The following is a 19776-nucleotide window of genomic DNA, read 5'->3' as shown; positions in this document are numbered from 1 at the left end:
AAATCCTGGGATCATCAGCATTCAAACTTTATCTCTTGTCCCGCTGCTATATTTAGGACTTAGAAAACAACAGATGTAGGCAGCTGGAAAACAGGATCACAGTTGAAAACTTAGACAGAATTCACTATGTTTGCCAGTTGTTATCTTAAATTGCTACACTGGTATATGTGTTATTATTTTGCAATGATTTGACAAGTCCTCTGGGGATGGAGCAGTGGCATTGTAAGAGAAACAGCAGAGCTGCAAATAAGTTTGTCTTGGATGTTAAAACCTTTAACATCTGAGTTGTCTTGACCGATGTTTGTTCTTCTAGGCCATGTCCGCTGTGCTGTGCTGTGGGCCTGTGTTTGATAGTGTTGGCCTCTCTCCAGATGGATACCTCTATAAGTGGCTTGATAATATACTAGCCTGCCAGGATCCACGGGTATGTGGCCAATACTTTACCAATGTGGTGTATTTAAGCAAAGAATTGACCCAGAAAGACCCTCTGATAGCTTGCTGCTCTAGACCCTGCAAACTGAATGCCATTATGTTGTATTGACAAGTGATGAAGCAGATTTGTGTTTCAAAATATATTTGTCTGATATTATTCCAGTTTCCTGTAATAGAAGATAAAACAGTTGCATGTTTATTTAACACATTCTTACTTGGCAAAATAGACTGTGAGGCCTCATAATATCTTTGCATAGCTTCATGAACATTAACTGGACAGGTAGCCAAGAAAATGTAATTTATTTGAATGACAGTAAACACAGACAATAATCAGATAATCTTTAATGTAAAATCAGGAAAACTGCATATCCTTTTAAATAATGAAGTGAAATTCAAGAGAGTGTGTCTTGGTTTCTGCTCCTGCCTCAGGTCCATCATCTTGGCTGTGAGGTTGTCATCCTGCTCCTGGAGCTCAATCCTGACCAGGTTAATCTATTCAACTGGGCTGTGGATCGCTGTTACACAGGCTCCTACGAGCTCGCCTCAGGCTGCTTCAAAGCCATTGCTGCAGTCTGTGGCAGCAGGTACTAAGTCTCACAATCTCTCAGGGTCATCTGTCTGTACATATCGTTATGTTCTCCTCTGTCATTTCTTTTTGTGGAGTTTGTGTTGTGCCATTTTACGCTCATTTGTGTGTCACTTTTTTAAGATGCAGTTAATGAATCATCCCAATTTCTAATTGAGGAAAACCACAGGCAAATTATCTTAGGCATCAAATCTTTAACTCAGCTAATCTTCACTATTTATCTGAAGTTGGCCCTTCTCCTGCTACTTTACATCAGAAGCATTAATCCCAGCATCAAGTGGAACACCGCCTCAGTGTATTAATAATTTAACATTATTTCATAGCTTTTTGTTTTTCTCTTTCTTTATTAGCAATCTTTCTTAGCAAAAACTGCCCAAGTGATATCATAACGCCGCTGAACCTGGTGCTCTTCAAGGCATCAGACACCAGCAGAGATATCTATGAAATCTCAATGCAGCTAATGCAGGTGAGAAACATAACCACGGTTTTATGAATAGGGTTAAGTGGTTACAGCTTAAGTGACATATTTCCCCTTTCTTTGAACAGATTCTTGAAGCTAGGTTGTTTGTATGCTCTAAGAGGATTGCAGGGCAGAGGTCAAACAGCGTCCTCTACGGCACTCATTGTCCACTGCCACCTCTGTACAGTGTCTCCCTGCCTCAGCTCTCTAGCCAGCTGGCCAGGATGTATCCTGAGCTCACACTTCCTCTGTTTTCAGGTAGCTGTTTCTGTTGCATGTGTGCTGTGTGTGGTGACAATAGGGTTAACCATCGTATTATAGCCCGCTGTACTACTCTCACAGGCTTGTCATCTTCTCTTGGTTTCCCACTAAGTACTGCTCACTCATCTTTCAGAGAAGATTTCCTCTCCCACTACTGAGACACTTACTGTATCTATGGACACTCCCACTGACCACAGCAACACAGAGAGCTTAACTTGATTTAGGGACTCCTATTTTAAATTGAGTTCATATGTGGATTGGGATTAAACCGGCAATTATGGTGAAACTGAGTATAATGTGCAAAAGAAACACCGCAGTGACATTATTCTTATGTTAGTATGTTTCTTCTGCTTGTTCCAGAGGTTAGCCAGAGGTTCCCTACCACTCATCCCAGTGGGAGGCAGATCATGCTAACCTACCTCTTGCCCTGGCTTGGTAACATCGAGCTGGTGGATAGTGGCCTGCTGCTCCCAGTCTTCACACCGTGTACCCCAGATTATGATGCTTCAAGTCGGACGACCAGCGCCAGTTCATCACACCATCTGAAAGGCAGTGGCTGGGGGTCCTTACAAGCCACATCCATGGTTCTCAATAACCTCATGTTCATGACAGCCAAGGTAAAGTCACATGAGGGGAATGTAATGAAATAAGGCATTGGTGCTCTAAGGTCAAGATAATTTACATGATGCCTTTTTAACTCTCCTGGTCAGTATGGAGACGACCTGCCTGGGCCAGAGATGGAAAATGCGTGGAATGCTTTGGTCAGCAATGAGAAGTGGACCAGCAATCTGAGAACCATGTTGCAGTTTCTCATCAGCTTATGTGGTGTCAGCAGTGACACCAGCCTTCTGTCATATGTAAGATACATATATCATTTAGGTTTGCTAGAAAATGTTATGTAGCCTTGTAGCTTTTTTCCATTTTCTCACAGATATTCTGTGATCCATTTTGTTAGATCAAGAAGGTGGTGATCTATCTGTGCCGGAATAGCACCATACAAACCATGGAGGAGTTGATATTTGAGTTACAACAAACGGATCCAGTCAACCCTGTTGTGCAGCACTGTGATAGCCCTCCTTTCTATCGCTTCACTGCCACAAGCAAGGCCTTCACAGCAGCTTCAGGTACATCTTTTATCTACCGTGTGTCTCACTGAACAGAATTAACAATTAATATGGGTTTTTTTTTTTATCTGAAAAGGCAGCCAACTAGACAAACCCAAATGCTCCAGAGAAACCACTAATTGGCCAACACACAGAAAACCTTGTTTGGTTTGGACAGATTTCTGTAGTGAATGTGAAGCAGTTTTGATGTTAAAGACTATTTTCAGTTGCCTTTCCTTGAAAATACTTCAGCTCTTTTTTGGTTGATTTTTAGGCACCACATCGAGTAACAGTACTGTTGTGGCTGGCCAGGAGAGCTTTCCTGACACAGATGATACCAAGACTGTGAAAGAGAATCAGGAGAGGTACATTAGACAGTGAGATCTTAAAACTTTGATTAATTACCGCATTAGCAAGATCCATCACAGTGACTTTTTTTCTGACCTCAGGCTTTGCCACATAATGCGAGCACACAACCGCCTAGAATCCCATTACAGTAACAGCTCAGGAGGATCCTACGATGTTGATAAGAGTGAGTGTTTTTCTGTAAGACACATCCTATGAAAAAATGTGCCTGTCATGGTCTGTTGAGAGTGGAATACACAAGCTGGGTTGGTTGTAAATGGTGTCACTGATAACGCACGAGCAGTGCAGAGTTGTCTGGGGCTTTTAAAAGGAGTCTGTGGGAACTGGTACTGTCACAAAAGTAGTCAAACCCAGGGTGTCTGCACTGCAGCCAATATTCCAGAAACAGGTTTGTTACACCCTCTTGGGCTCAGTTCATCCCACACATTAAATGTGGCTAAGAATAACCTAACAATGAAAGGAATCCTGGCATGCCCTTTTGACAGCTACACTCCTCTATGGTGTAATATTGTAAGTTATTTAAATGCATTTCCCATCTGTGCCATGTACCAACATAACATGTCGCCCATGTCCAGCTATGAAGGATCCACAAACTCCAGTAATTTGATTGGGGTTTGCTATATGTGTGAGGTGGGATAAATGTAAACATTATAATATTCTGTAACCATTTAGATGAACCTCTGCTCCTCTATGCTGATTGGCTGACGGTTGTTATTGAGACCAACCAGCCCCATCCTCTTCCCATGCCTCTGAATGGAGGGTGCTGGGCTCCACTAGTGGACTTTTTGCCAGAGACCATCACTCCTAGAGGACCATTACACAGGTTAGACTGCTGCAGGCATTAATGCAAAATGTGCTCATTTTGTTTATGATTCGGAATCTAGTTTTAAACAAAACCACTGCTAGTCATAAAGAATGTTTAGGGCCGTTTATTTTGAGTTCAGCAATGAAAATGATCTTTGACCTCTGAAGACCTGCCACAGTTTGCTGATAAAATTAGCATTGCTTAGCTTTTTCATTTGGATGCTATGCACTACAAGGTTGTGGGTTTTTTTGATTAAATTTGATTGAAATCTGTCTTAAAAGTGTGTTACATTTAACCGACATGCTTTATATTATGCGTTTCTGTTTGTTTTAGGTGTAATATAGCAGTTATCTTCATGTCAGAGTTGGTGGTGGACCACAGTGTGAGAGAGGACTGGGCTGTGCACCTGCCTTTACTGCTTCATGCCCTGTTTTTGGGTGAGTTTACTGCCAACCAATTTATATATTATTAATTATTATTTCTATAATTACATGATATGTGCATATTTGATGTACAAGTAATATAAGATAACACTTAAGGGCCATGGTTTGGGACAGATTTTGAAATAATAATTGAGTGTTTTGAGTCCAATATCAATTTGATTTGAGTACGCAGACTTGAAAATGTCATGTTAAAGTTGCCCCTCTGGTAGAAATCATTTATTCATTATAGATTCTGAGGTCAAGATGAAACCATGAGAAGGGACCTAGCTTTAGATAAGGTGTTGTTTGCTTAGATTCACCGTGTGATGAAACAGACTAACTGGTCGGTTCCTTTGTTCAGGTATGGATCACTATCGCCCAGAGGTGTCTGAGCACAGCAAATGTCTCCTTCTTCACCTGCTCATCTCATTGTCCTGTAACAGTAACTTCCAAGCTATTGCCTCAGTCTTACTGCAAACACATGAGATGAACAGCACAAAGACACTCACCTGCAAGCCAGGTCTTCAGTCAGAGTATTTGTCTTCAGGTAAAAATCTAGGCTTTTAATAATACTCACCTGTATGAATTTTCTCAACTACAAACATATTCACACTTTACTAAAAGGCTGAGGGTGGCTGGGTGGGTTCAGTTTTCAGAGCAGCTTGGCATTTGTCACCTTGCTCTGAACATCAGGAAGGAATGGCTAACATTCCTTTCAGAGAATAGATAAGTTTCTTATCTGGGGAAAATACTTGGACTTGATGCCAAAAGCAATACTGAGCACAGAGGATATCTAAGGTCTTGATTAAAGCATTCCACCCTGCTATTTTTATCCTCTTACCCAAATTGGGGACATCTGGTCAGGTTCAGATAGACCAGTTTGGCTCCCCCCTCTTACTCCCAATAATTTATTTTGAAAATGTCTACACATTGTGAAATGTCCAGAATAGTGCTTATGTGCTCAAAATTGTGATTTTTACATTAATACCACACAATGATAACACTGCTGTGGAGGTCCAAAGAAAACATCAGTTCTTCTTCTCAATCTTTGTAATGTATTCCACATTCCCATATCTATTACATTTATATTTGTCATATAATATTGTTCAGAAAGAATTTGTTTATAAGTCAACCACAATGAGATCAGTGTGTGCAGCAACTTAGACTTGACAGCTCCACCATATTAAATAAACACTGTCAATAGACAAGGTGAATTGGAATAAAATTCCACATGTGAAAACACAGGTCATGCTGCTTCCTACATGTTCTATTCTTATATTAACCTGTCATCTCTACCTGAATGTTGTAGTTTTATGAAAAAGAAACCAAACCTCCAACTGAACCTTCGTAGCACATTTCTAATCACACACCTGCTTCTCTGTTGTGGTCAGGAGGTTTTGAATTGCTGCGGGAATGTCAGTCATCCCCTGTGCCAGATTCTGGTCTGAGTTCTTCTTCTACATCATCCAGTCTGAGCCTGGGAGGTAGCAGCAACAACCTGCTTGAGATCTCACAGGAAGTGGAGGAGCTGGTGGCCACCAATAAAATGGGCCAGAAGACTAACAAGCTCATTGAGTTTTTAACCACAAGGTACTGATGTCAATATGTCATTTGCCTATTAGACTCATTTCCAACAATGTAGTTTTACTTACAGTCCGTGAAGGGTTGCTGACAGTATTTTACACACAAAAAAAATATGTTATATGGAAAAAAAAGTTTTACAGGTGCAGTGAGAAATAGCCTTCTGATATTCTGATATACTTGATCATATTTCTTGATGTATATTACCACCTGGTGGTGCTGTATGTGTAGTGCAATAGATTTTATAGGAGAAGATTAGATTTGATGTTTTAAAAAAATACAGCTGGCATTTACTTGAATTAATTGTAGTCACTGGGCAATTGCAATTACAATTGCAAACCCACTTGAAATGTTTAGATGTTTTAGATTTGATTTCTTCAGTACAGTTTTAGTACAGACAATATTTAACAGGCTAAGCAGAAGAATACAATGTCAGGTTGTTCTGTATAAGCTTCTGATTCTACCATAGCAGGCCTCCACATAGGCAATATAGTGTGTGCTCTTAGTGATTTGGAGGCTGATATTTTATAGAGCACGTGGACCACTGTGGTGCTATGAAGACATTTCACCAAAGAACCAAATTTCAAAAAGCACTGGGCAGCTGACGAACTTCCTGCAACATGTAATATCCGTGTTCAAAGAGTCCAAATCAGGTAAACCCTTAACAGTAATTATTATTTAATTATACTCCAGAACCCTGTCTTTACCACCTAATAATTTTCATTTTAAAATGTGTACTTCTCTCTGTGTATTTGTTAGATTTCTACCTCGAGCAGCAGCTCAGTGACGTGGCACTACAAACCGCCTTGTGTAGTTCGTCACGTCACTATGCCAGCCGTTCCTTCCAGGTGTTTCGAGCCCTCCGCCAGTCCATCTCCGCCCACGCTGTGTCCAGACTGCTTTCAAGGCTGGTGGAGGTTATCGGTGAAAATGGAGAAGACGTGCAGGTAATGTTGTGTGTGTGTGTGTGTGTGTGTGTGTGTGTGTGTGAAATGTGTGGATATGAAAACAGTATTTAGGGATAACCCAGGAAGGACTTTCTTCTTTGCACCTTTATCACTGTGAAATGCCCATACAATTTAGAGTATAGTAGGAGTTTTTTGTCTTGCAGGGCTATGTGATGGAAGTATTACTTACACTGGAATCTGTGGTGGATAACTTGGCTGAAGGTCTCAAGAGCCATGATCTCACAGCTATTTTGACAAGGTCTGTGTCATCTCTACATGTCTTTATGTTTAAAGAAGGTATTTTCTTGTTACAACAATATATAGTAACTTTAATTGTTCAATTATTTAATTTCAGAGCCTCATCTCCAGATTTCCTGACCCCTCTCAAGCTGCTGTCCAACAGGAAGAGCACAGGGCAGCTCAGTCTTCTAAGAAATGAGAAGAGCACACATCAGAGGAGCTCTTCTGTTCCAAAAAAGCTTGGAGAGGCAGACAGGTGGTCTGATCCACCTCACAGTGTTACAATGAACCGTATCCAAGCCTGTGAACAGCAGCTTTTGTCAGCCAAGACCTGCAGCTCATCCATGTCCAAAGACAGCATCACTGACCCAACCAACATCAACCATCCCAACAACCTGTTGGCCACCGTGTTCTGGGTGGCAGTGTCACTGATGGAGTCAGACGTTGAGTTTGAGTATCAGATGTCATTGAGACTGTTGAATAAGCTGCTGCACTACATGCCACTAGACAAACAGGAGAACAGGGAGAAGCTGGAAAAACTGCAAAGTCAGTTGAATTGGAGTGGCTTCACTGGGCTGCAGCAACTGCTGCTGAAAGGATTCACCTCCGTGTCCACCACTGACCTCACGCTCCAACTCTTCTGCCAACTCACACCTGTATCACAAGTGCCTGTAGTGGACACGTCACAAGTCATAGGTACCCTATAGGGATAACTTGACGTTGGATGTTGAAGACTGATAATATGAATGTTGGTGTGCTCAGATTTTAGAATTAGAATCAGCTTTGCTGAATACACTGGCTTTCAGTGTGCATATACAGTGTTCTTCCATAAGGCAACAAATAGACAAGTAAACAAGATAAGACTGAGAGAAAAAGAAAAGAATGTGCAAACAAGAAAAAGGAATATGCATTAGGAAAAGTACTTATAAATATAGAAATATATATATACACACAGTTTAGATGGAGTTTACAGTTATACAGTAAGGGTTAATTGTTCATCAGAGTAATGGCCCAGGGGAAGTGCCGTCCAGAGGGGAGGAGTTCAGCCAGTTCATCTCCAGGGTGTGAGGGGTCTGCAGAAATCTTCTCTGCCATCCTTTTGATCCATGAGGTGTACAGGTCCTCCATGGAGGGCAGGCTGGCACCAGTGGTTTTTTCAGCAGTCCTGACTGGAGTCTGTTCCTGTCCTATTTGGTTGCTGAAACAAACCAGACAGAGGTGGAAGTGCCGAGACTCAATGATTCCTCTGTAGAACGGTATCAGCAGCTCCTGGGGCAGGTTGAACTTCCTGAGCTTATGCAGGAAGTTCATCCTCTGTAGGTCAGCTCGTCACTGTCTCAGATGAGATCGATGACCGCCATGTCATCTGCGCACTTCAAGAGTATAGCAGAGGGGTCATGTGCTGATTGTCCGGGTGCTGGTGTGATTTTTGTCCTTTCCCCTTAGATGTGCCATTAGTGTTACATTTCAGAAAACTCCATGCTAAGCCACTTAAAAAAAAGCAAAACAAAGAAAAACCTTTTTTTCAAGTTGTATTCATATACTCTTTTTAGTATATGCCACTGAACTTTTTCCAGAAAGTTTTCTCAAAGTGAATATTTTTATCTAAAATATTGAGATAATTTCTCTTTTTCATCCAATAGGTTTTCCCTTGAATGTTCTCTGCCTGCTCCCACATCTTGTGCAGAACTTTGATCACCCCACACCATTCTGTAAAGCTGCTGCTGACAGGATAGCCCAGGTTTGGCTCTATTAACATTTCTGTCCTCATTTTCAATCAGAAATAATCATATTTTAAGGCTAATGCATTTTTGTGTGTAGGTTTGCCTTGAGGAGAAGCACGCCAAGCTCTCTAACCTTGCTCATGTCATGACTGTTTATAAAACACACTCCTACACACGAGACTGCTTCTCTTGGGTCAGTGTGGTGTGTCGATATCTTCACGAAGCTTTCTCCAATATTACCCTCAACCTGGTCATTTACATGGCAGAGGTTTGTGCCACAGTGTCAGATCATATACTTGCTAAGCAGCAGTTAAAGGGATGTACAGTAATTATTACATTACAGCTTCTAGAAAGGTGCTGAATAAATTAAGTATCATTTAATTCTGTTATAACAGCTGCTGGAGAAAGGTCTCCCCAGTATGCAGCAGACTCTTTTACAAATCATCTACAGCCTCCTGTATCACATGGACCTGAGTGGAATTCAAGCCAAACCTTTCAACATGGAGGTGCTTAAGACGATTGAGAAATTTGTCCAGGTGAGCTAAAATGAAACATAAACCCCGACAGTAAATATATGTCGTACTGCATATAGTTGCATTTAAATATATGATGGCTGTATGTCTTTCCTAATTTTCATTTTTACTTCATGGCTGTTTATATTCTTAGGATATTTCTGTGGTAACTTTCCCAGTGGTATATGTGTGTAGGTCATGATTTGGATTAGGTCTAGTTAGATCTAATGTGATCAGTGGATATTTTTAGGCATCAGGCTGTGAATAAGACTTATGTGTTCCCTGTTTTTTTGTAAGTTTTCATGGGAAAAGGAAAAAGGCTATGTTGTGTCAGCGCAGTAAATTTATTGACACACCCAAACTATAAACATTCTGCCTTTCTGCCTCAGGCCAGACCTCTGCTTATTCTTAGACTGAATCTATTTTTCCTTATCTTCCTACTGTAAGGTATATGCCAGGACATCTCTGCCTCCAAAAATAGAACGCATATTAAAACCCACATAAGACACTTGTGATTGCTTCTTGCTGAACACATGGTTGTGTTGTTTTTATGTCTGTGTGTGTGCGGGTGAATTGGTATGTGTACTGTATAGACTATCCATTGGAGAGAAGCACTCAATATCCTGAAGCTGGTGGTTTCTCGATCAGCCAGTTTGGTGCAGCCTTCATCCACACAAAGTGATCTCTCCTATGAAGACATCAGCCGTGTCTGGAATTGCTCCTCCAAGGCATTGCCTGGGAAAACTCTGGATTTCCACTTTGACATATCTGAGGTTAGAGAGTTCTTTTCTGACTCTCTTTCTTTCAAGCAAGTTCTTGGTTTTAAGCTCCCTGTAGCATTAGGAGAGCTTAATACTTGTGAGTTTCCCCCTGTATTTTTCCCCCTGTATTTTCCAGGGCGTGGTGCTTGTTGAGTTTTTGGAAAGGAAACATTTCTTCCCCTTCCTTAATGATGACATTTCTTTTTGACCAGTCCCTGTGAGATTAGTTTGAAAGCTTGAAAGGTAAACACAATTAGCCAAGCAGTGCAGAGCTGGAAAGTGATGTCAGAGATACAGACAGAGTGGTGTATGTGTGGGAACTGAACAGGGAGCTATTTGTGTAGTTCATGAATGGCAGGAAATGATGTCAGCCCTTTGCTGCTGTCCTTTGTATGTGACTCTGTGAAGACTACCAGCAGCATGTGTATTTAAACTTGAGACACACTGAACCAACCACTGATATTTCATAATATATCCAGATATTTTTAGAATAAAGAAGAGGAAATGTTTTCCTTTTCACAGGGAGGGACTTTCTGTTCTTCATGCTTTCCCTGATTCACCAAGGTTTCTATCTGCACATGTCCATTTATTTGTGTCCATGTTCATAGACACCGGTGATTGGCCGCCGTTACGATGGCTTGCAGCGCTCTGCAGGCCAAGATGTGAAGAGCAGGACCAGAGCACTGACACTGAGCACCTCATCTACCTCTTCTGGATCCACTTCCAATAACGTCCTGGTGCCAGTCAGCTGGAAGAGGCCTCAGTCTTCACAGGTGAGAACTTCTTTTCATTCTCACTTATAACTGTGCTCATAATTTTAAAGGAGAGAGATGAAAGTGTGAAATACAGTAGTTATGATTTGTTCATGAAAACATCAAATGTGTGGCAATATGGAGTGGCTAATAATACATCTGTATCGATTCAAAGCGCATCAGAAACTGCATTTGAAACCTAATTACCACCTTGTTACCCCCTGTAGACCTAGCATTAAAATGTGATCTGCATCTGAATATATTGTCTGGATAAGGAGGAAGACGTGTTAATGCCAGATGTAAATGCATGTAGAGTGCAGATCAAATCAGCCAAACCACATCTGGAGATGATGAAAGATGTGTGGATTGGACATCGATATCCAAATATTGTATCCAGATTCGGACTGCACTAAACTGCACATAAAACTGTGATGTGGTTCAAGTGAAACTGAATTGTGACCTGTCTTTCTCTTGCCCTCTGCAGAAAAGAACACAGGAGAAACTGGTGAATGTTTTGTCTTTGTGTGGACAAGAAGTGGGGCTCACAAAAAATCCCTCAGTAAGATACAGTTAATTTCAGGAGTGCTCTTAATTTCAACTGACCAGTTTTTATTATGCATAAAAAATTAATTTGCATTTTTTCCACATTTTCATTTTAGTCGAATTGTTTCTCTGTATAGGTAATCTTCTCCAGTTGTGGGGAGCTGGACCTTGTGGAGCACCAGCCCAGCCTGGTGTCCTCTGATGATGGGACTCGGGAACCAGACATCGCGGATGATACCACCTCAGAGCAGCAGTTCAGAGTCTTTAGAGACTTTGATTTCTTGGATGTGGAGCTTGAAGATGGAGAGGTGAGGCTGGTGACCTCAAAAGGTTTAAAACAGTGGGTAAGAAAAATATTAATCCTCTGTCTTACTTCCTCTTACATTTGATGGACAACAACGCAGACTTGTAATGTAAGATCAGTGAGAAAAACATGGTCGAGATTAATGTGAAGATGCCAGTCTAAACAGCCCTCATATACTGTGCTGGCTCAGGTCTTCCTGCTTGGTGTAATAGGGTTTCTTTTCTCTGTTTTTTTCTGTCTGTTCTATCTAGGAGCTACAGGTATGTCATTTAGTCATGTTACATTTTTACCTTGTTCTTAAATGAGTGTCTGGTTGCCCAGCTAATTTAGTGGATTGCCACACTGATGGCAAAAAGTAGCAAATGTGTGTGCATGCCATGTAATTTTACAAAACAGATTCTGCATTGTTCATGTAGTATAAGAGATGCTGACTGTAAGTATTGGAAACACAGTATGTTTAGTATATTGCTGATGTTGTAGACACCACATAGAACTAACAGTGTTGTACTAGTTTCAGTCTAATAGTCACCAGTGAAAAACATGTCAATATGAAGTGATTTTAACCAAGATCACTGATTTATTAGCTGATGTATAGTTGTATCTTCAGGTGGTTTCAACATTATATATTCATTTATCTGGAAATCGAGCAAAAGCAAGCATTGACATTTTACATGCAACTCTCCTTTGACAAAAATGTAAATGCTTTCTATGCATGTGTTTGGTACTTAACCAAAAGATGAGTGGTTTGATTTTCACAAGTGTTAATTTCCAGCATAGTTGCACATTATGATACTAGTTGTCTGTCTTCAGTTTTCCCCAAAACACATTTAGCATCTGTAATTTGAATTTTTTTTTTTTGAAAAATTTCTGACTGCATTCAAAACTTTATTTTTGATCTCATATGTAGTATTTTTTTACTTTAAAAATAAGTTCATAAGCCAGAGACTAAGCTCTTGCTTTCCATCAGTGGTAGGTATCACACTACTCACTACAGGAAGTCTCCCTCATTTGATTGGTTTATGTGGAGCTTTGGTGGAATGTGAAGTTGGCTGACATCTCCAGAGTCATGTCCAGTAGTAGCATCACTCTGCACTTTTAAACAAAACCTCAGGGGATTAAAACCTGTAACAGAATGTTCTCTGCCAGTTTCAGCAGCACTGTGACTTTTTTGTAGAAGATTGAGTATAGTCCATGTCAAGCACCAGTGTTCCTTCCATTCTTAGCTTGAGGGGAAAAACTCCTGGAGACTGCCCTGCATGGTTGTGTGAATGGGTGTATGCAGTATGTGTGTGTGCATGTATTTGTGTTAGAGAAGAGACTGTGCTTTACTTCTTGGTTACTAGGTAACTTAAGGTCATTTTCTATTGCAGGGAGAGACTACAGACAACTTCAATTGGGGTGTGCGTAGACGCTCCATGGATAGTCTTGACCGAAATGACCTGCAACAGGAGAGTCAGCTGTCCAGCAGCATGCTCATCCTCAGCAAGATCCCCCATGAAGACTCAGACGACTCGTCTGAGGAGGATTCTCTTACTGCCAGCCAGTTACTATCCCGCTCACAGCTTGTAAGTTTAACTGATTGTATGCCAATAACTAAAAGTCATAATGAAAGGACACTCAGCTGCTGAAGCCCAGTAGCATTAAAAGAATACCCATATAAATATTAATTTAAATCATAATTTTATCAAACTCTTCAGATCTAATGTGGAGATGTAATCTACTAAGGACATTTAAAGGACAAACTCTTTACATCTTGGATCCCTACATACAATACATGGGGATAAGGCCTTTTGATTTTAATGACCTCATGGCTTTTGTTAACCTCAGGATCAAATTTTTATGGAAAGCCCATGTGTCCACACAGCTGTCAGGAGCAAGAGAGTTTAGAGGGAGTTTACCACTATCAGTGCTTAGGAATGTGTGGATTTTGCAGTTACCGTTTTCAATCTAGCTGTTATTTTTCAGTGTCTCTAAAAAAAGCTTTTACTTTTATGGAAAATGGCACATGTATGTTTTAGAAAAGACCTCAACAAGTTTGACTTGTCTCTTTTCAGACTGTCAACCTCTCTCCTACATCAGAAATCAGTAACATGGACTCTCCTTCTGTTTTTGATACAACTTCAACTGATTCAACTTCTCTGAACACCAAAAATCCTCGTTTCGAGGTCCAAGTGCCAGAGGACTCGAAACAGCGGGTGAATAAGGGCTTCAGAGTGTCTGAGATTCTGGAAACTACTAACTCCTATCGCAATTCCATACTAGAGTTCTTCACTAATTTTGCCAAATAGGAGTTGTCCTGTTGCATCTTTTCTTGTCAATGCCATGGATGTTATATGTGCTTTGGGTTGAGTTTATGTTAAGTGACTTGGTGCTGTGACTTTTCTACATTTCTACATTTCTACATGGAGCATGAGCCATTTTTTCTTGATATTTTAGTAATTAATAATTAATTTCAGTAGTGGTATGCTAAAGGTAAAATTACCTAAATCCTGCAAGTAGGCAATCCATAACGCTTTGGGCTATGGGCTAGTTTCTACTTTATGTTGCCAGAGACTGTCAGTGGGTGATAGGGCTTATAGTCAGCAATAAAAAAAACAGCCTCTCTCTTCCTGTGTCTGTCTGGTTAAGGCAATGTGTATACCCATTGCTTCTGTGTGGGTGGCTCTAAGCAACAACTAAAAACTTTTGGCATGTGGGATTTCAAGAAGGGTTTACACATTGCCTGTCCCAAAACATGAGTGTGCAGGGCCACAGAGCTGGCCCAATTATTTTGAAACACATGAATTGGCACAATTTATGCACACTAAAGTTCACCAAATAAAAGAGAACACCACAAGGAGTGACCATAGGGTCCCATTGCAAGGTTAGTGTATCCATTTTACCCACAAAATTATCTTTATTAAGCATAACATAGGAAAAACAGTTATTAATAATATTTACTGCATGTTGCCTCAGAATTTGTTCATAACTCAAGTAATTTTTGCCCAACATTTAAAAAAGCATTTGTCCCTCTTGCCTTCTTTCAGCATGAGGTGTCACAAGAAGATGAATATACCAGTGTCCATGAGAATGACGTCTCTCTCACCATCATCGAATTGCCCCTTGAATTTCACTGCGGTGACACGTTGACAATGGACATGATTCATCAGGAATATAAAGAAGAACTGGCCCTTGACAGCTGCTTGCCCAGGTGCATGCTTACAACTTTTCTCTATAAGGAATAAACAAATAAAAATTATTAGCATATTATATGTAATAAGATGACTTTGTGTTTACTCAGCCTCACTGAAGAGGAGAAAGACGACATGCTGGAATCCCATTCTTCCCCACCGCCATCGCCCTTCTTCTCTGCCATCCTCGCAGCTTTCCAACCAGCAATATATGATGATGTTGAGGAGGCTTGGCGAAGTCACATCAACCAGCTTGTGTCTGACACGGATGGATCCTGTGCAGTCTACACGTTCCATGTGTTTTCTTCATTGTTTCAGGTATTCTACTCCTAAATTTCATTAAGTCTGCCTAGTCAAACTGAATAATTAAATTGGAAAGGTAACAGGATTAGTTATCTGGCTGCTTGAACTTTAGAGAAAGAGGCTCCCTTTCAGAAGAGCTCTGATTAACTACAGAGTGCATCCTGTAGATGATTTTGTCTTGAAAATCATTAGAATTTCAGAAAATTCTTAAAAAAAAAGAAGAAAAAAAAAAGAAATGATGTCTGAATGTAAGTCTATTAAATGATGTAGGAGCTACTTTGACAGTATCATAGCCAACCTGTTCTTCTTGCTTTGCAGAGCATGCAGACCAAATTTTGTTCCTTGACTTATGATGCTGTGAGTTACCTCAATGACAGATTGAAGGGATTAGGATCCCAGTTTATGAGGTCTTCCCAGATGCTGACATCCTGTTCAGAATGCCCAACACTATTTATTGATGCAGACACAGTGAGTAACATGACATTATCCATTTTCTAATACTTTTAAACAGTATGGCATGCTAGTAGTAGTTGAATAAATTCAATAACAAAACTCTATTTCAACAGATTTTGTCTTATGGACTCTTGGAAAAAATGAAATTCAGCGTACTGGAACTTCAAGAGTATCTTGATACTTACAACAACAGAAAGGAGGCAGTTCTCTCTGTAAGGAGATTAAATATTGTGCATTCTGTTCAAAATGGTACTTGTGTGTTGTCAGTGAGCTGTTTATTTTGTAATTAAGTTGTCTCTGTTTCCCACAGTGGTTGAGCAAGTATAAGGCCACCTTTCCCAGGAGTGCTGGGTCCACAGTGGTAACATGTCAACCAGCAGAGCATGACGAAGAGGTAACACCTTATTTTTGTCACGGAATTTAAGTAATAACTCGGAAATGCTATCATATCAATTCAAAGTTTATGTAAAACACTGGTTTAGTATTTTATGTGGCAGACAGTGTCCTACCAAACAAAAATGTTACTGATTTTGTTATAATGGCCATTTACAAAAATTACTAAAAATACTAAGTATTCCATTTGAACTGACCTTTCATACTGTACTTTCTGCATTGCGATTACTGTGTGATACTGTAGCTCTGTGAGTGTTGCCTCTAATTTTCTCACTATATAAATGTGAAGTTTCTTACAACTCTGAGTTGCCGCATGTCACATTGATTATTTCATATCCAATGTGCGCTGTGATCTTTTTCAGCTCTGCTGGGCATGAGAGCATTTCTCTTCATTTGCATTTAATCTAGCAGTAAACAATTCACTCACTTTATAATTGAGGAATGAAAACAGCAAAATGGAAAGTGAGTGCTTTTGTGCTAATTAACAGTTAGAACTGTTAATTTGCTTGGCTTGTTTCACTTTGCTTCTTAATGAATTTATGGTGACTATCATCCCTCCTTGCAGTTTTTATTTACACATACATCAACCATCACTTTTTGTCTTCTGTGCATGACAGTAAAAGGATCTGTGCTAATGTTTTTCACCCACTTTTAACTGGAAATAATGGGAAATTGCATGCCCTTCTTTTGATTCTGTTTTCTGTACTCCTTTTCTGTCCTGTAACATGTTTGCTTTGTAGTAAATTGGATAAGGCTTTCTTTTTGTTGTTTTAAATAATATTTTTAGATATTTCCTATTTAAGGAAAACTTGTTTTCTGCAAATTGATTGTTCAGAAGTATTTTGTCTAGGTGCAGCAGATTTGGCATCTACAGTATGTACAAATAATTCCACAGTAGTTTTACTATATGAGAGTTTATTAACAACCAAATGAGGAGCTCAGACTATGCCCAATAAAGTATTAAATAATACGTTAAAAAAAGAAACCTAGCCAATTTAAATTCCTGTTTGCTAATACCCACTTTTCTCCTACCTTCAGCAACTGGAGCTCTGTCAGAGACTCTACAAACTCCACTTTCAGCTGCTGCTGCTTTTTCAGTCCTACTGTAAACTTATTGAACAGGTTCATGCAATAAGCTTCATTCCTGAGGTAGGTATATTATGCATTTGCTTGTCTTCCCTTTTTGGAAGCATGACACCCACTGTCTAATCTATATCACTGTTTAATAATAATAATAATCCCTCTCAACCTTTAGCTGACTAATATGTCCAGAGAGCTAAATGAGTTAAAGTGCAACCTGAGGGTAGCAGCAGCCTCAGTGACAGATGATCAGACTGCTGCCTGTGAGAGCTGCTGCTCTGAGCCCACCTTGACCTCTTCTGAGGCTGCTGTGCAGGCCATCCTGGAGGGTCTGAAGAACAAAGAGTTTCCACTAGCCATCCGCTATATTCGTGAGTGCAGGTAAGAAAAGCAAAATGCTTGTTTACCTTGGAGATTTTTATGTCAAAAATGCCCTTGGTCAAATTAATATTATGTCATTTTTATTTCAGAGCAGTGTGGCCGAATGACATCTTTGGCAGCCAGTCTGAGGATGAGATCCAGACCTTACTGAATATCTACTTCAGACATCAGTCTTTGGGTCAAACAGGAACCTTTGCTCTGGTTGGCTCAAAGCAGGACCTGACAGAAATCTCTTCCAAGTTGATGGAGCTTAATGGAGAGATGCGAGACATGATTCGACGAGCCCAGGGCTACCAAGCTATCACAGCCTTTCTCCCAGACTCTAGAGTTTCAGGTTCAACTCTTTGATAGCGGTCTGGCAGTGTGTGACACCTGTACCTGCACAGCACTCTGTGCCATGCCTAGCCTCTGGTCCTGTCTCGGGTTGCTGCTATCAACTCAGTGGTCAACAAGCACTCTTTTTTTGAGTACACCAAAATGTCAAAAAGTTACATCTTCAGACATGCAGCAGTGCTGTCTGATAAATGAGCGAATTTTCTGTTGTAAAGAAATGTAGGCTTTTATTGCACTAATAATAGAAACTGTCATAAAGCAAAGCAAGCATTTGCTACCGAGGTCAACAGCTTTCACTTTTGATAAATGGCATACCAAAGCTAACTGATTCTCTTTCAGTTATATTATTTTAATTGTCAAGGGAAAATGTGCAATCCTTGAAAGACCTTTATTGTAACTTAAAAGAATGTATTTAACTATCATAGCATTGGAAAACATGAACATTATCAATAAGAAAAAAGGGAAGTTTCTTTTTTTGTTCAAAGTAGTGGGCCTTATGTGTTTTTGTCTGTGGGTGCTTGAGTGTGTGAATTTAAACCTGATGACTATCATAGAAGAGATTATGGATAGTGATTTACGCAAGTTGTACACAATAAACTACTTTAACATGCTGCAAATCTACTGTAATATCTCCCAAACCTACATGCTGCTGTGTAGGTTATCTGTTACTTAAAACAACTTACTGTAACTTTTAATTGTGCAGCTTTTAGCATTTACAGTAGATAAATTATTTATATTATTTGCACAAGAAAACATGCTTTTGTCAGAGAGGATTTACAGAAAACTTATTTTATCTCATCTTTTAAATCTGCCAAGGATGCAAATTCTATGTACTATAAGGTCTAGTCGTTATATTTATGAACAAACACAAACTATTTTAATTGAATTGTACATAGTACAATGGGAGCTTTGCTCAGACTCATAATATTGTATTTTTTATGAACTTACAATTTGAGTTGCAAGTAGAGTGGAAGAGACAGCAATATATTTATCAAGCTTCGCAACAAACTGTAGGTGTAGCCTTTGGCCTTGTAAATACTGCTGCCTTTGCAATGTACTGTACCTGTAACAATAAAGTGTTAACTATGATTTGTGCTTTATTATTATTATTATCATTATTGTTGTAGCTGCTACAAGTTTTTTGTTTTTTGGGAGGGGGTTGCAGAGAAAGAAATCCACATACAGTATGAGTTCAAGCTTCAAAATATGGATACTGCTGTGCCTTAGGGAAACCTCTCAGACAGCACTTAAACATTCTAGTCATCCTGTATGTAGCCAATAAGCTTTGACTGGAGCCAAAAATTGGAAGATGTTAGTCTTTTTTTTACCAGCAAATTGCTCATTGTTACAGTCATCCTAATAGTCACACATAATTCATTCTATTGTTGTATTTAATTAAAAATTAAGTGAAAAAATTAACTGCAATATCCTCTGGATGGATAGATAGACAAAGTATTTCATTATTTTTCAAAGAAAAATAAGTATAAAAATACATAATTAACAGAATAAAGATTAAGTAGATTATTCATGCTTTGTAGTGAACTGCATCTATCTATCTATCTATCTATTGTGAAGTCTCAGACTTCTTCTCGAGTCCAGATAGCGGAAAGAATATTCAGTCACAACACCAAATATCAAAGTGCACTATATTACCTTTTATTAGCAGATATATCTGGAGATCATACAGCAAGCAGCAGGGCAGATGATCTGAAGTCACATCACCAAAACTGTGTGTTATATACTATTCTTCCCTCCTTCTAGCACATTCCTGCAGCATGCAGCTGGACATTATCAGTGCTCTCCCAAAGATATTCCTGCAGGATGCAGCTGACAATTATCATTACTTTTCCAAAGATATTCCCCC

At 39.7% G+C, this 19776-nt stretch overlaps 1 protein-coding gene across 1 annotated transcript in view; it reads left to right on the top strand.

The window, feature by feature from the left end:
• The window catches only part of frya (furry homolog a (Drosophila)), a 39968-nt gene extending 20967 nt beyond the window's left edge, over window positions 1-19001 (top strand). The window contains exons 30-63 of the mRNA XM_020613151.1: window positions 314-424; window positions 862-1006; window positions 1369-1484; window positions 1565-1736; window positions 2100-2356; window positions 2450-2596; window positions 2695-2863; window positions 3117-3207; window positions 3292-3374; window positions 3881-4031; window positions 4347-4450; window positions 4797-4982; window positions 5827-6025; window positions 6548-6669; window positions 6776-6963; window positions 7128-7222; window positions 7319-7899; window positions 8847-8944; window positions 9025-9195; window positions 9323-9463; window positions 10033-10212; window positions 10809-10973; window positions 11437-11511; window positions 11633-11803; window positions 13170-13364; window positions 13854-13994; window positions 14826-14989; window positions 15080-15287; window positions 15591-15740; window positions 15839-15937; window positions 16036-16119; window positions 17157-17267; window positions 17374-17579; window positions 17669-19001. Of these exons, the coding sequence (XP_020468807.1) occupies window positions 314-424; window positions 862-1006; window positions 1369-1484; window positions 1565-1736; window positions 2100-2356; window positions 2450-2596; window positions 2695-2863; window positions 3117-3207; window positions 3292-3374; window positions 3881-4031; window positions 4347-4450; window positions 4797-4982; window positions 5827-6025; window positions 6548-6669; window positions 6776-6963; window positions 7128-7222; window positions 7319-7899; window positions 8847-8944; window positions 9025-9195; window positions 9323-9463; window positions 10033-10212; window positions 10809-10973; window positions 11437-11511; window positions 11633-11803; window positions 13170-13364; window positions 13854-13994; window positions 14826-14989; window positions 15080-15287; window positions 15591-15740; window positions 15839-15937; window positions 16036-16119; window positions 17157-17267; window positions 17374-17579; window positions 17669-17927 (5535 nt within the window). The 3' untranslated portion in view covers window positions 17928-19001. The remainder of the gene's footprint in view (window positions 1-313; window positions 425-861; window positions 1007-1368; window positions 1485-1564; window positions 1737-2099; window positions 2357-2449; window positions 2597-2694; window positions 2864-3116; window positions 3208-3291; window positions 3375-3880; window positions 4032-4346; window positions 4451-4796; window positions 4983-5826; window positions 6026-6547; window positions 6670-6775; window positions 6964-7127; window positions 7223-7318; window positions 7900-8846; window positions 8945-9024; window positions 9196-9322; window positions 9464-10032; window positions 10213-10808; window positions 10974-11436; window positions 11512-11632; window positions 11804-13169; window positions 13365-13853; window positions 13995-14825; window positions 14990-15079; window positions 15288-15590; window positions 15741-15838; window positions 15938-16035; window positions 16120-17156; window positions 17268-17373; window positions 17580-17668) is intronic.
• The last annotated feature ends 775 nt before the right edge of the window (window positions 19002-19776 follow it).

Source organism: Monopterus albus, unplaced genomic scaffold (genome assembly GCF_001952655.1).
Source record: "Monopterus albus unplaced genomic scaffold, M_albus_1.0 scaffold130.1, whole genome shotgun sequence".
NCBI classification, from domain to species: domain Eukaryota; kingdom Metazoa; phylum Chordata; class Actinopteri; order Synbranchiformes; family Synbranchidae; genus Monopterus; species Monopterus albus.
The sequence above is the reverse complement of the archived record's forward strand: the minus strand, read 5'-3'. Positions and strand labels throughout refer to the sequence as shown.